This window comes from Lolium perenne, chromosome 3 (assembly GCF_019359855.2).
Source record: "Lolium perenne isolate Kyuss_39 chromosome 3, Kyuss_2.0, whole genome shotgun sequence".
NCBI classification, from domain to species: domain Eukaryota; kingdom Viridiplantae; phylum Streptophyta; class Magnoliopsida; order Poales; family Poaceae; genus Lolium; species Lolium perenne.
Genome location: NC_067246.2, coordinates 303,768,222 through 303,782,966, shown reverse-complemented (window position 1 = coordinate 303,782,966; position 14,745 = coordinate 303,768,222). Strand labels below are relative to the sequence as shown.

Below are 14,745 nucleotides of genomic sequence, written 5' to 3'. Positions count from 1 at the left end.
TGGGTTGTTTACAGTTAAATCTATGTATGAGGATCTTATGAATGATCATACAACATACTTGCGGAAATATCTTTGGAAAATGAAAATCCCCCTAAAAATTAAAATTTTTATGTGGTTCCTGAGTAATAAGGTGCTATTGACAAAAAGATAATTTAGCAAAGAGACAATGGACTGGGTGTACTAAATGCGTTTTTTGCGGAGAACAAGAGACGGTAGAACACTTATTCCTAACATGCCCATTTGCTAAACTAATATGGCGAACTGTTAATTTTACTCATAATCTCCCTCCACCAACCAATATTACAAATATGTTTGGAAATTGGTTAAAAGGAGTTGACAAACAATCCAAGGTTTTAATACGCATTGGTGTATCAGCCTTATGTTGGTCAATATGGAGATGCCGCAATGATATAATCTTTAACAACAAGAAAAATTTCAATTTTTTACAGGTTATCTTCTCCATGGTGCATTGGATCCAACTCAGGGCTCTCCTCTCACCACCAGAGCAACGGGATGTCATGGCTTCTGGATGCACACGGCTCCAGACGGTCGCTCAGGATATCTTGTGCCGGGCTGGCTGGCAGCATATTAGTCGACTAGAGGATGCATAGTCGGCTCCTGCTATTTTCCTTTTTTCGCTGGTTGATTTTTGTATCGACTTTAGGCGATTCTTGAGATGTAATAAGTACTGAACAACGATTACTGGTTTCTTAATAAAAGGCTGTGTGCATCATCACGATGCAGAAGCCGGGTTTTTCCCTTTTCAAAAAAAAAAACATAGGAAAATAAATGGAAATGGGATGTGCGTTTATAGCGTGGGAGATAAAGAGTTCAGTCTATCGTTTGGTTTCTCTGAAGGATGAGCTGCGCACTTCATGCTAATGAAAGTTGGGCTTGACAGATAGACGTGCTAACGTACAAAATCCAATGCGTCTATATTTGATCAAATGGCTCTTGTAATTTTAGATGATGTGGCTTAATGTAAGAGCAGCTTGCAAACATTAAATGCATATAGTGGGGATCAACTTTATAGATATTATAGATTTAGTGGTTGAGAGGGGGAGAGTGAAGACACCGAAGCACACCTCTTTTCGTAACCTTTCAATTTGGTTTCCAACTTTACTCCAATATATGCATAACTAGGCAAAAATACACATAGCATTCACAGGATTCAGAAGAATAAAGGTTATTGTCTGCATCTCACTACAGAGTTCAGCTAAGAGTTACTTAGCAGTCACAATAACAGTAAAATAGGCAAGAGACAGAGGTGTTGCTGAAACCGTGGCCAGGACAGCAGCAATGCTAGGTGCTGTCGAAAAGTAGCAAGTGAAAGTGCCACGAACTATAAAATATTTAATAATATAAATAGAAAATTTACAGCATAATTTTCGCAAGTTCAAATGAAAAAAAAAACACATATAGAGACAACATTACAGACCCTTACACTACAAAAATCGGTGGCATATACTATCTTGAGTTACTACAAGAATACTGTACAGACACATGATTTGTACAGTTGGGAAGCCAGATGCTCGGCCTCAAAGGCAAATACAGACATCCTCTGGATCTGACATGCAGCTTGTTTATGAGCGGGAACTCTTAGAGGACGGATTGAATACCGCCTGGTCAGCACAATCCAAGCTACGTCCATACTGACGTTTAACGCCCATCAGATCGAGATAATACATGTAGTGGGATAAAATGATGATCATCTCATCAGTGAACCCTCGACCACAGATGCGATCACCATGCATGATGTTCATTGTAATACCAAAGCCAGGATACCTCCGGGACAAAATATCTTTCCTGGTTGGTTTCCAGTTGCCAACAAAGGCATCATGGGCTGACGGCTGCCCCCTCTTCACAGGAGTCATCCACCTCCAAATCGCAGCTTCAAATGCTAGGGTGGCATTCTTTTCCAGTAACTCTGGGTGACTCAACAGATCCTGCTTGATACCCTTACCTATTATTCCGTAGTTGTAGTTCCTGAGGACAGTTAACAGGGAGATCCAAAAGTCCAAAACCATCACTTTTTTTGAAAAATAAAATCATCACTTGTTAATTCGCTATTAACAGCAACCGAGAGAGGGATATACAGTCTGACCAGTAAACAAGAAGAGCGCCCGTAGTATTTGACTCCTTTGACACAGTGATATAACTTGTTGCTGTGGTCACAGTAATAATTGTTGTGTGGACTCATTTCACGCTTGTAGCAGAGACCCCAGGCCGCTGGAGGTGGTCCATTTGGATAAATATGAGTACCTGAAGGAGTAACAATTGCAGTAATTATCGGATGCCGGTGGATGCGCCTTTTTAGACAGGTGCCCCAATAGGCGTTTTGGGAGGGCATTTGGGGGCACCCATGAAAATGCTCTTAGGGGTGATGAGAAACAAAACACCAAATGATTTGTGCACGACACAACCTTGGAGATGGAAAATCAAAACGTTGAGGAGTGGTTGCTAGAGATACAACGATGTCTGCCCCGTTTGTGGTGGTCTCGGTGGATCTCATCCGCCATGAGTTCTCCCAGATGATGCCGGGTTACGAGTGGAGCGTGAAGGGAGATATCTCCATCACAGTTTGCAGTAGTGTTTCCTTCGGTGGAGCTCTTGCGCTTATGATCCTGAAGCACCACAATCACCCTACCGATCAACCAGATTCATGTCTCCGCCGAGCCCTTGATTGTGCAACCCTAACACTACAATCACCCTCTCCACTACGTGGGTCGAGTACTCGGGATCCCGAACGAAGTCGAGGTTAGGGCTGCTTCGGTTGTGGAGCTAGTGTCCCTGGCGTGGCAAGCTTGTCGAGGTGGACATGAGCTCCATCTTCGGGCGTGGGCCGGTGCGTCTTCTGGCCATGTGCCCAAACCCTGCCTTGTTGCCTGGCCCTCTACCCATATTCTTCTTCAGGGAGGGTGGCAGGACCCTCACTGTCGAGCTGGACGAGGTCCTCCCTCGGTCTCCTCCGCACCCCTATGAACTGCTGTCCGATGGACACGTGAGGATGATGGGGATTCTTCGGGGGACAACTCTTCTAGTGATGACGAAGTTTGTGGAGGAGGGCAGGGGTCTACTTTGACAGCTACCCGGACCCCACCCCCACCTTGACCTCTCTTGGCCTCGATAGGACTTCTATGAGCGCTCCGACCACGACTCAGAAGGCCCCACTTGAGCCCCCTCTCGCATGGCTCACGCCTCTCTCCAGGAGTGTGCCGGCCAAGCTGGCCCTTGTTGACCGCCCTCGCCACTCTTGCCCTGACCCTCGCCAAGTGTGGCATCCTTCTTCTTCGTCCAGTCGCTGAACACCGCCCATCTGTCGTGGGGCGCTAAGCTTGTTTTTAGGTTTTACCTTGGGCATGCTTGTGTTGTGGTCCCAGACCTTAGTTTTTCTTTTGCGACTTGAGACTTGATTTTATACTATATATATGGTTGTGGTTGGTTTATTTATAAAGTGGGACGAAAGCCTGTTTCGAGAAGATAGAACTGTTAGGAAGACATCTTCGAGAACCAATCTAGACGTCTTATTGGTTATTTCTCAGTTTATGATTTAGTTTTAAGTCCTTCTATAGAATTTCCATTGTTATCATAGTCAACTGATACAACTACATTTCTTCAATGATCGACATCTGCTGTTATTTTGCCAGGGATGATGCACATCTTACTCGTTTTGAACTTGCACAGCTAACATTGCTACCACCCATTCTTTCTACAGATCCCTAACTATTATGCACGAGCTAGAGCCGGGAGCAGAGAGAGAAGCGTACACGAGGTTCTGGCGCCGACGTGTCCGAGGAATGCGGCGACCTCCTTGACCCCCATCTCCTTGCCGCCGGTGGTGCCGAACCCGCGAGGCTCGAAGAGGGCGGCGGCGGCGATGAATGCCTGGTAGCTCCAGAAGCCGGCGGCGTGGGCGATGGCGTCGTTGCGCGTCGGGAAGAGCTTCTCGAAGTGGCGGGCCTTGAAGTAGTCGGTGACAGTCCCGTTGCAGCAGAAGCGGCTGCCGCTGCACTCCCACCCCCTGTCGCACGCCTTCTCGCCGCCCTCCGGCTGCCTCCCCGCCTCCACCTCTGTCGCCGCGAGCAACGTCAGCAGTAGAAATGCCGTCGCCTGCGCCCTCCCCATCGCTCGCTCATTTCGTGGTCTGTGCTAGATGCAGAGAGCTAGGACCTAGGTGGGACCGTGGGAGGAATATGTGACGGAACAATTGAGCGGCGCAGCGGCGGTGAGCCGGTGAGGCGAGGCGATGGCGGAGAAGGGAAGCGACAAGCGAGATAAAGAACGGGGGAGGAGGAGAGGGCATTTGGTCAACTTGTAGGTGGTGGGGCTGCTGCTGACCTGCCGTTCCGGGGCATTCCCGCCATTTCTGCTGGTCTTGGGAGATTCAAATCGGTTGTTCTTCCTTTCGTTCTCCGAACGATTCCAACACGCACGAGCATGTAGAACTCAGAGAACATGGCACATCCGCAGTTCCGCACATGTCTTGCAAAAAGAGGGGAATTTCATAGGAATCATAGAGCATCTCCAACCAGCATCACATGCCTTGCGAAAAGAGCGGAATTTCATAAGAATCATAGAGCATCTCCAAGACTCCAATAAGCTTTGCCATAATGATTTTATAAACTTGATATTGAAAAAGGAGAGCGAGGTTTTAGCAATTAACAAAAATACACTGCTAGCCTTTCTACTCCGTAGTATAAGTTGTGGATTTTTTCCCAGAACCTCACACGTGTCCTCTTGGGCCCCAATTCCACATCTGTTGCATTGTAGCAAAAAGTCAACCCCCACCCCACCCACCCAACCCGCCCGAATTTGCTGCATTCTAGCAAAAAAAGGGTTCGACCACACAAAAAGTAAAAAGACACGTTGGGCATAGACTAGGGCGTGACCATAGGGTGGGCCTGGTCGGCCGTGGCCCACACCAAAATATTAGAGAAAAATTCTATACCTCTAATCTGAGAAATATTGGCTACATATATTACTCATTTGACAAAAAAAAATTATCACAATCAAAGAGCGTATTTTTTTAAGCTGTGCCCACCACCTAATTGCTACCTACGTCCGCCACTGGCATAGACAATGCCGGAGACATTGTATCAAAAAAATTGTGCTATTACAACAAAAACGATCTTATTGAAGACACTGATAGATACATGGTATAGCAAAAATTGTGCTACGGTAGCAAAACTGCGCAATGTATGTAGCAAAACTGCACAACATAGAGGGGTAGCTCGTTTGCTGCGTCGCACGGAGGGGCTCCCACGTTCGATTAATATTATGAACGATGCCTTTGATGCTGACGCATCGGCCCTCTCCAATGATATCAAAGATGTCGATCGATTGGAAGTTGGAATTGGCGCGCTTGAAACAAACTCCCCCAATGTGAAGATTGCCATGACAACACCGGAATATGACTTCAGCCCCCTCCGTGTTCTGCTTGGTGATAGATATAAAATTCGTAGATGCGCATGTGAAGTCTGCTCCAATGGGATGTAAGAAGCATTCTCATGAGCTAACATCTGCTCTGGGCTCATTTCACGGTTGTAGCAAAGCCCCCAGGCCAGTGGATTTGGATAAAATTTTCCACCTGAATGAGTAACAGGTTAGTACTTACTGAGTTACTGGATAATCTCGGAAGATACATACTAAAACTGGATTCAAAATCAGACCAAATCCTTCACATATTCACATGAAGAACTGCAGGATTAAGTTCGAAACTGGATAAGAAACTATTCTGATGAAAGGTGATCCCAATGGAAATTAATTACCATAATCCACATCCAGTTGGATTCGGCAATAACACTTCAATAATTAATTAATTATGGGCATATTGGAGTTTCAAGCTATGGAGCTAGCTCCTGTCTTCTTGATTCCAGGCTACTAAAATAGGGGAAAAATCTTGTTACCACTGGAACGGAACCTGAGATTGTAGACAACACAGCATTGGAGATGGAAAATGATAACTAAGAAATGATTCCCTGAGATAGGAAAGACCCAGAAGTTTGGACTTCTTGGTTTCCTCTCGGTTCATGATTGGTAATAGCATGCCTGCAATTGATTTTAGTTGTTGTATTTTTAGACTGATGAAATTTACTATAACATCAATTGAATACATCATTTCCATTGTTATAATCAATTCGTGCAGTTTAACTTGTGCAGCAAACACATCTGTCTTGTTTGAAATGTTATAGGAGTCACTGATTGACGACTTCTGATGTTATTTGCCAGGTGCACAGCTACTCCTTAAACATATTTTACAGCTAACTCCTGTTGAGCATATTTAAAAAAATTGATGCTCTATTTAGGTTTGTCAACCTTCTCTGCATGTATCAGCATCTGTGTAGGGTGGTGTGCTCTGCTCGAGTATGTTTCCTGAATCCGGAAATTAGGTGTTCTGGTAGTAGATTCTGCACCGCCTTAGCGTTCACGAAGCCTATAACCAACACTGTTACTGCCCATTGTTCGTACAGATCCCAATTTTAAGGTGCGGGGAGGGGAGAAGCGTACATGAGGTCCTGGCACCGACGTGTCCGAGGAATGCGGCGACCTCCTTGATGCCTGTCTCCTCGCCGCCGGTGGTGCCGAACCCGCGGGGCTCAAATTGGGCGGCGGCGGCGATGAAGGCCTGGTAGCTCCAGAAGCCGCCGGCGTGGGCGATGGAGTCGTTGCGCCTGGGGAAGAACTCCTCGAAGTGGTGGGCCTTGAAATAGTCGATGATGGTCACGTTGCAGCAGAACCCGCTGCCGCTGCACTGCCACCCAGTGTCGCACGCCTTCTCCCTCCTCCCCTCCGCCGCCGCGAGCAGCGCAACCAGCAGAAATGCCGCCTGCGCCCACTTCATCGCTCTCTCCGAGGGATGCGCGCGGGTGATTCTCTTGCTTTATCAGTGCGTGTGTCGCAGGGGCGTGGCGCAGAGCTAGGAAGAACAGGCGATGGATCAACTGAGCGGCGCACGGGAGGCGATGCGAGGAGCGGCTGGAGAAGGGCAGCGCGATAGAGATGGAGAAGGGGGAAGGAGGTGAGCTTCTGGTCAACTGTAGGTGGCACCGTGGCAGTCAACGCAGTGAGTGCTGGTGGAGTGGTAGGTAGCGCTGTTTGGCCGTTGCTGTTAACGGAAAATTAATCGCGCGAGCATGTCAAAATTCGCAACAAAAAGACATCTGTACGAAAATAGCCATCGTTTCTAAAATATAAATAGGAGTATGTGATTTGAAAAGCTCATGCACAAGTTTATCGAAAATCTTTAGAAAAAGATTTTGGTGTACAGTACATCACTGCAAAGTCATAATATGAATTTGGTAGAAATCATGGATGAATCACTAGTGGAGAAGAGGCCTTTGGTCCCAAGCAAATGTCCCAGTGCAGAACCAAACCGGGCCCAATAGGGGCATTGGTCCCGGTTCGTTTTGCCCAGGGCGACCCCACAAGCTCAGAGCCTATCCGGTAGTGGCCTTTGGACCCGGTTTGTATTATAAACCGGGACTAAAGGGTCCACGGCAGGGCGCGGCAGGCCGTGTCAGGCGTGGGAAACCTTTAGTCCCGGTTTGTAATACAAACCGGGTCCAAAGGCCCCCCTCTAGACCCGGTTTGTATTACAAACCGGGACAAGGTCCCCAATCTGGCTATATTACCTTGCCCTGCCCAAGTGTGAGCCACACTTGACCATTTTTTCACTTTCTTCACAAGAGGGGTGTATTGCTCTCCTCTCTTCTTCACATGCACAAGAGGTGTTCGATGAAATGCTTAAGAGGATTTGCCACTTGAGTTTACACAAATCAAGCCACACTTAACTTGCTTTTTTCTTCTTCATCGAGGTTAATAACTTTATCCTTTTCATCTGTAATTGATAAAATGTATGTGTATATATACATCGCGATGTTCTGTAATGGTTTTGATCAGCTAAATTATATCATGCAGATGAATCGGCAATGGATGTACATTGACCGACGGTTTGACGAGTTCACTTCGGGCCTGGATAATTTTATGGCCGTGGCGAAAGCAAACAAACATGGTGGCTTCATGTATTGTCCATGTGTCAACTGCAAGAATACCGTAAATTACGCTCACTCGAGTCTCATTCACAGCCACCTTCTGCGATCCGGTTTCATGTCCAGTTACTATTGTTGGACCAAGCACGGAGAAAGAGGGGTTATGATGGAAGACAATGAAGAAGAGGAAGAGGATGATGACGGTTATCCCAAATTCCCTGAATACGATGATACTGCAGAAGGCAATGAAGACAATGAAGTAGAAGATCAAGAGGCACCAGATGAGCCTGCTGATGATGATCTTGGTCGGGCCATTGCTGATGCAAGGAGAGAATGTGAAACTGAAAAGGAAAGGTTGGTATTCGACAAGATGATAGAAGATCACAACAAATTGTTATACCGAACTTGCGAAGATGGCCATAAAAAGCTAGGCAGCACACTGGAATTGTTGCAATGGAAGGCAGAGAATGGTGTCACTGACTCAGGATTTGGAAAGTTGCTGACAATAATTAAGAGGAAGCTTCCAAGGGGTAACGAATTGCCCGCCAGTACGTACGAAGCGAAGAAGATTGTCTGCCCTCTAGGATTAGATGTGCAAAAGATACATGCATGCATTAATGACTACATCCTCTACCGCGGTGAGTACGAGAATTAGGATGCATGTCCGGTGTGCACTGCATTGCGGTATAAGATCAGACGAGATGACCCTGGTGATGTTGAGGGAGAGCGCCCCAGGAAGAGGGTTCCTGCCAAGGTTATGTGGTATGCTCCTATAATACCACGGCTGAAACGCTTGTTCAGAAATAAAGAGCACGCTAGGTTGTTGCGATGGCACAAAGAAGACCGTAAGAAAGACGTGATGTTGAGGCACCCTGCTGATGGATCCCAATGGAGAAAAATCGATAGAGAGTTCCCAAACTTTGCACAGGATGCAAGGAACTTAAGGTTTGGTCTAAGTATAGATGACATGAATCCTTTTGGAGAGCAGAGCTGCAGCCATAGCACCTGGCCTGTGACTCTTTGTATCTATAACCTTCCTCCTTGGTTGTGCATGAAGCGGAAGTTCATTATGATGCCAGTGCTCATACAAGGCCCGAAGCAACCCGGGAACGACATTGATGTGTACCTGAAGCCATTAGTCGAAGAACTTCTACATTGTGGTCGCAGTGTACGTGTGTGGGACGAGCACAAGCAGGAAGAATTTGACCTAAGAGCGCTGCTTTTCGTAACCATCAATGACTGGCCTGCTCTTGGTAACATTTCAGGACAGTCAAACAAGGGATACAATGCATGCACGCACTGTTTACATGAGCTCGAAGGTGATTATTTGAAAAAATGTAAGAAGGTCATGTACCTGGGGCATTGTCGATTTCTTAGGACTACCCATCCCGTAAGAAAGAAAGGCAAGCATTACAACGGTGAGGCTGATCACCGGAGGAAGCCTCCCCATCGTGATGGTGTTGATATATTTGGTATGGTCAAGGATCTAGATGTAATATTTGGAAAGGGTCCTGGCGGACGGTCTGTTCCGAATGACGATGCCGGACACGCGCCCATGTGGAAGAAGAAATCTATATTTTGGGATCTACCCTATTGGAAAGTCTTAGAGGTCCGCTCTTCAATCGATGTGATGCACGTGACGAAGAATCTTTGCGTGAACCTGCTAGGCTTTCTGGGTGTGTACGGGAAGACAAAAGATACACCAGAAGCACGGGAGGACCAGCAACGTAGGAAAGACCCCAAAAAACTGCATGAGAGAGTTAAAGGACGTCATTACTCCAGCTACGCTCTTACAAAAGCAGAGAAGGAAATATTTTTTGAATGTCTGAGCAGTATCAAGGTCCCGTCTGGCTTCTCCTCCAATATAAAGGGAATAATAAATATGGAGAAGAAAACATTCCAGAACCTGAAGTCTCATGACTGTCACGTGATAATGACACAGTTGCTTCCGATTGCATTGAGGGGGCTTCTACCGTAAAATGTTCGACTGCCCATTGTGAAGCTATGTGCATTCCTCAATGCAATTTCTCAGAAGGTAATAAATCCAGAAATTCTACCGAGGTTGCAGAATGATGTGGTCCAATGTATCGTTAGTTTTGAGCTGGTGTTCCCACCATCCTTCTTCAATATTATGACACATCTCCTCGTTCACCTGGTCGATGAGATTTCCATTCTCGGTCCTGTGTTTCTACACAATATGTTCCCCTTCGAGAGGTTCATGAGAGTCTTAAAGAAATATGTTCATAACCGTGCTAGGCCAGAAGGAAGCATCTCCAAGGGCTATGGAACAGAGGAGGTCATTGAATTCTGTGTTGACTTTTGTGGTGACCCTGCATACCACTGCATGTTGTAGTATGCCAGTCGTTGATATAACATTCACGAAGTACCATTCCGCAAATATTACATCCCTCAGAGTAGTACAACAGAACATAGCAGGTCCATAACTCATTCATTTATTATTACAACTATCATACACATGTCATCTCGGAGCTCCTCTTGGGTCCTAAGAGGAATACTCCTGGGTTCGAGGCGAACCCAACATAGCTTACAATATAAGAGTCTCATTAAGTTATACATTTATTTCCTCGAGCAGCTAAATACTAAGAGTTCGGGCTGCTCGGTTACTACTACTACTGGATATCTCTAGGCTTGATCTCCTCCGGAAGCCTCCCCGGATCCGTAGACGATGAGGTAGTCTACGCCTTCTATACCTCCAGAGAGGTCTGGTTCTTCATAGCCGATGATCTCGGCTCCTTCACTGTGGTCGTAGTCCTCCTCCAGACGATTCAGACAATCTAAGCATGGGATTTAAGAGTGGTATGAGTACGAGCGTACTCAACAAGTTCATTATAGATAAGAGGTGTTTAATGCTTTAGCTACAATATTAGACCAGAAAGTCTAATACCAATGCAAGTTTTGATAAACATTTCTTCAAGAGATTGCTTTTATTCCAAAGAGCTATGTCCGTCAGCCTTCACCGGTTTACTAGAACTTCATGGAGCTCCTTTCCGGCCGCGTTCGCAGTTCCTCATCCCAGAACAGGAGTGACGGGTCACGATTCTTTACACTCTGCAGAGGTGTGTTGCTTTACCCATAAGAGATCTTAACCTTGGTGCCAGCGGGCAGCTTTCCCGTCCACACTTCCTTCGGTGTGAGGCCCGGTATAAGGTCTAGCCAATCATGTTCCTCCGCTACCTCGAGCACCCACCCTTTGTTGCATGCCCCGACCCTGGGTCCTCGCCGGTCCCATTATTCCCATATATTTCAGGGTGGACCCCGACCACGACGACAGTCTGGGATCGAACCAAACTCCTTCGTCGGTAGCTGCAACCCATCATAGACTGCAATACCGTGGGGACTTAGGACTCCCCAGCCTCACCATCTTGCTCCTTCGGGCGACAAGTGTACTACGGACAATGCCGTGGGGACTTAGGACTCCCCAGCCTCACCAGCTTGCCCCCTTGGATTACAAGTGTACTACGGTAAAGCGCATCCGTTGATGAACGAGAGGTGGAAACACTTTTGACTACTCCGTCCCACTCCGGATCTTATGGTTAACACGGTTATTACGGCACAAGAATCATCAAGCATGCTTGTTGTTTAATCCTAGATGGATATAAACCCGTGCAATGGAACCTCCACCATATCAACACATTCCATGGTTCCATTGCCCACCACATAGTCATATTCATAGTTATGAAAGTAGTGGTTTTGATTTTTATGCAATAGTGATAACCATAATACTTTGCAAGTAATTTGATAGAAATACTCAAATGACATGAGCAAGTGATGAACTTGCACAGAACACCGCAAAGTTTTGCGGTTGGATGGTGTGGGTGACCCTTGTCCTCTGTTTCGAAAAATAGCATCATTGTCAGATAAGGGCAATGGTTAAAGAAGCAATTATGCATGCTTTCCATTTTTAGGGTTTGTTTCCCCCTTTAGATGTCTTATCATTTTATGTGAGAGGTATTTACTAAGAATAATTTGGAGGTTCTCTATTTAGGGTAAATACAACCTTGAAATATTGTCAAGGTGTTTTTTATAGTCCAATTACATTAATGGACTTATTTTCTTTATTGAAAATAATATGTGTGATTTAAATCATTATTTAATTCATCAAATTAAGGCTTATTCTTAATTATCTTTAAAAATTCTCTTTGATATTTTATTTGGATAGAGAATTTTATGCTGATTGATTTTCATATTTTTAATTATTTTTTTAGAGCCATATTCTATTTTCTAAAATTCTTTGAAATACTCACTTAAATGGTATTTTGAAAAATGCCTAAATTGCCCTCGGGCCCACCTGTCAGTGTGAACCCGAGTGGGTTGGGCTCAACCCAGTTGGCCTGGTCCGGCCCACTCGGTCGCCCTCACTTCCCCTCTCTCTCTCCCTCACGAACCCTAATCCTTGGCTCTGGCGACGCGCGCGCCGCCGCCCCTTCGCCGAATTTTTCCGGCCGACTCCGGCCATCGCCGCCGGCGAGATGGGGTGCGTCTGAACCGCCGTTCTACGGCGCTTCAGATCCACCGCGCCGATTTGCTCTTCGTCGCCTTTTCGTGTCGCCCCCAACCCTTCTGCTCGTCTGGCCGTGGAGATCCACGGCGATCTCGTCGCCGCCGACGTTCCTAAAGCCGTGGCGCCGCCGTGGCTTCGCCATCGTGTGCGCGAGCTGCCGCGGCACCGCCATGGCCTGGCTTGGCCTGGCGCCGCCGTGCTTTGGCCCGTGCCACCGTGGCCGCCATGGCGCCACCGTTCTGCTCGGCTCCAAGTAAGTGCGCCCCTCTTCTGCTCCTTCTCTGTGCCTGTTCTTCTTCCTCTGCTAGCTCTACTGCTGTGCTGTGCTTGCCTGCACAAGAGCTGTGGTGCTCTTCTGCAGCGCCATGGTGCCTGCTCTGTTGTGCTAAGTGATGTGCTATGCCCGTCTTTCTTCTTGTGTGAAATCCATGCTGATGTGCTGCTTGTGCTGCTTGTGCAATTCTTCTAAAGCCGTGTGCTTGCTTAAGCTTGCATTTCTTGCTTGAAACTATCTCTGTGACTCTGTTCTTGATGCTACTACTGCTAGATCCTCAAGTGTATTCAATTCCTTGCTCTGGCTTAATTACTGTGTGTAATTCTTGCCATTTGTGCAAGAGACAGTGTTGTTTGTGTGATGATTATTGGTTCTGGCTCATGGTAGGCTTGGCCTTGCTTAATTGTTGTTCATATACATCAATTCCTTGATGATATGCTTCTGGATACAATCATAAAAGTGGTTTATGTACTTGTTTGGTGATTCAATTGCTGCTTACTGTGGCTGTTTAATTTATATGATTCCTGTGTGATGCCAGTGATGCCCTAGCATGCCCTGGCATGCTCTAGCAAGCTGCTGATGATCTTGTGTTCATCAGTTGCTTGTTAAAAGCTGTGATGCTCCATCTTGTGCCTTACTGGTGCTCAATTTGAGCTGTGTGTAGATTCTGAGATAAGTCTTTGGTGTGTGCTGTTGTTGGCTTAAGCAACTGCTGTTGCTTGCAGTGATCCATTGGATCCACTGCAAGGCTCTGGTGTCTTGATTACTTGTATAAATCATTTATCTGTGTAGCTTAGCAAGATTTATTTGATAGATGAGATGAACTGTTTCTGCAGTTATGATTCTTTAACTTGATTGACTTGAGCTAGAGGGATGCCAACCACTGGTTGGGTACCCTAGCTCATACTGAACCCTATTGGGTGATGATGTGATGTGCTGGGCTTGGTGGCTTCATTGTTTTTGTGGTTGAGGTGGCCTCAACAGCATTTCTTGCTGTTCAGGAAGCTCCCACCCAAGTTGGCTTGATGTGTATGGACAAATGCTTTCTGGTTAAACCATATTTGGTTGCCAGATGCTTTTAATGTTGACAAACATGTATAGACACTTGATTGTCTACCTGTCTGATGGTTTAGCTGGCTATAAGTTGTCAAGTGAACTTGTGTAGCTGGCTAGGAACTAAATCCATGTTGGATTTCTCTGATTGTGTCCCTGTGTGGACACAATCAGTGTTCCCTGGATAATTTCCTACTGGCTTTCTCTATGTTTGCTTGTACCCAAATGACTAGATAGCCATATGATGACATAAACAGGGCTTCCTACCCTTGTGGTGTGCTTGAGATCATGCCTGTGCAATTTATGAACAAAACCATCTGGTTTGTTCATGATGATGTGTATACCTCACTCCAGCTCCTAGAATTTGTGTTGGTGTAGAGGTTTTGCTGCTGGTTGATTTCTTGGCTTGCCCTGCTCCTCCTTGCAAGCTTGATGCTTAGTTATGTTCTGGTGATTTGGGAATAGGTGAGACAGCTCTGGCTGTTCACCTGTTCTTGGTGTTCTTGAGCTGTTCTTGCTATCTGGTGACTTACCCTGCTGCTGTGTCGATGTATGAGCTAGGGTTTACTGTGGAAAAGGTTTTATATGCCTGGCCCTTGCTTCTCAGTCGACAGACCTTGCACGGCATGTGTTGGTGACTCCTCTCTGTGCTGTGTGTGTGTGCTGCATGCACAAGGCCTGGTGAGCTGCTAGGCTGTGTGTGTGTGTGCACATGCTTGGTATCTGGCTTGTGTCTTGGCTGAGAGATAGATCAGCTCGGCAGCTTTGATCATAACCCCTCCCTTTTCATTTAGTTTCTAACCTGCCAAGTGGCTATGCCACTTGGCATAACTTGTGTCTGTTGTGTTTATGTGCAGGTTCAAAATGATGATCAAATGGACAAGATGATCTTCAAGCTCAAGATTAGA

General features: G+C 46.3%; 2 protein-coding genes and 1 pseudogene across 2 annotated transcripts; 1 reads left to right on the top strand and 2 right to left on the bottom strand.

Moving 5' to 3' along the window:
* Positions 1 to 1,583: 1,583 nt before the first annotated feature.
* On the bottom strand, positions 1,584 to 4,125 carry LOC127340228 (chitinase-like protein 1; annotated as a pseudogene).
* A 951-nt stretch (positions 4,126 to 5,076) lies between these two features.
* Positions 5,077 to 6,979, bottom strand: LOC127338812 (uncharacterized). The gene is made up of 2 exons (XM_051364782.2): positions 6,508 to 6,979; positions 5,077 to 5,587 (listed from the first exon to the last, which is right to left on the bottom strand). The coding sequence occupies exons 1-2, from the start codon at positions 6,839 to 6,841 to the stop codon at positions 5,097 to 5,099; spliced, it is 825 nt and encodes a 274-aa protein (XP_051220742.1). The 5' UTR covers positions 6,842 to 6,979; the 3' UTR covers positions 5,077 to 5,096.
* Positions 6,980 to 8,745: 1,766 nt separating this feature from the next.
* On the top strand, positions 8,746 to 12,979 carry LOC139838235 (uncharacterized). Its single transcript, XM_071827619.1, has 2 exons — positions 8,746 to 9,715; positions 12,819 to 12,979. The coding sequence occupies exons 1-2, from the start codon at positions 8,746 to 8,748 to the stop codon at positions 12,977 to 12,979; spliced, it is 1,131 nt and encodes a 376-aa protein (XP_071683720.1).
* The last annotated feature ends 1,766 nt before the right edge of the window (positions 12,980 to 14,745 follow it).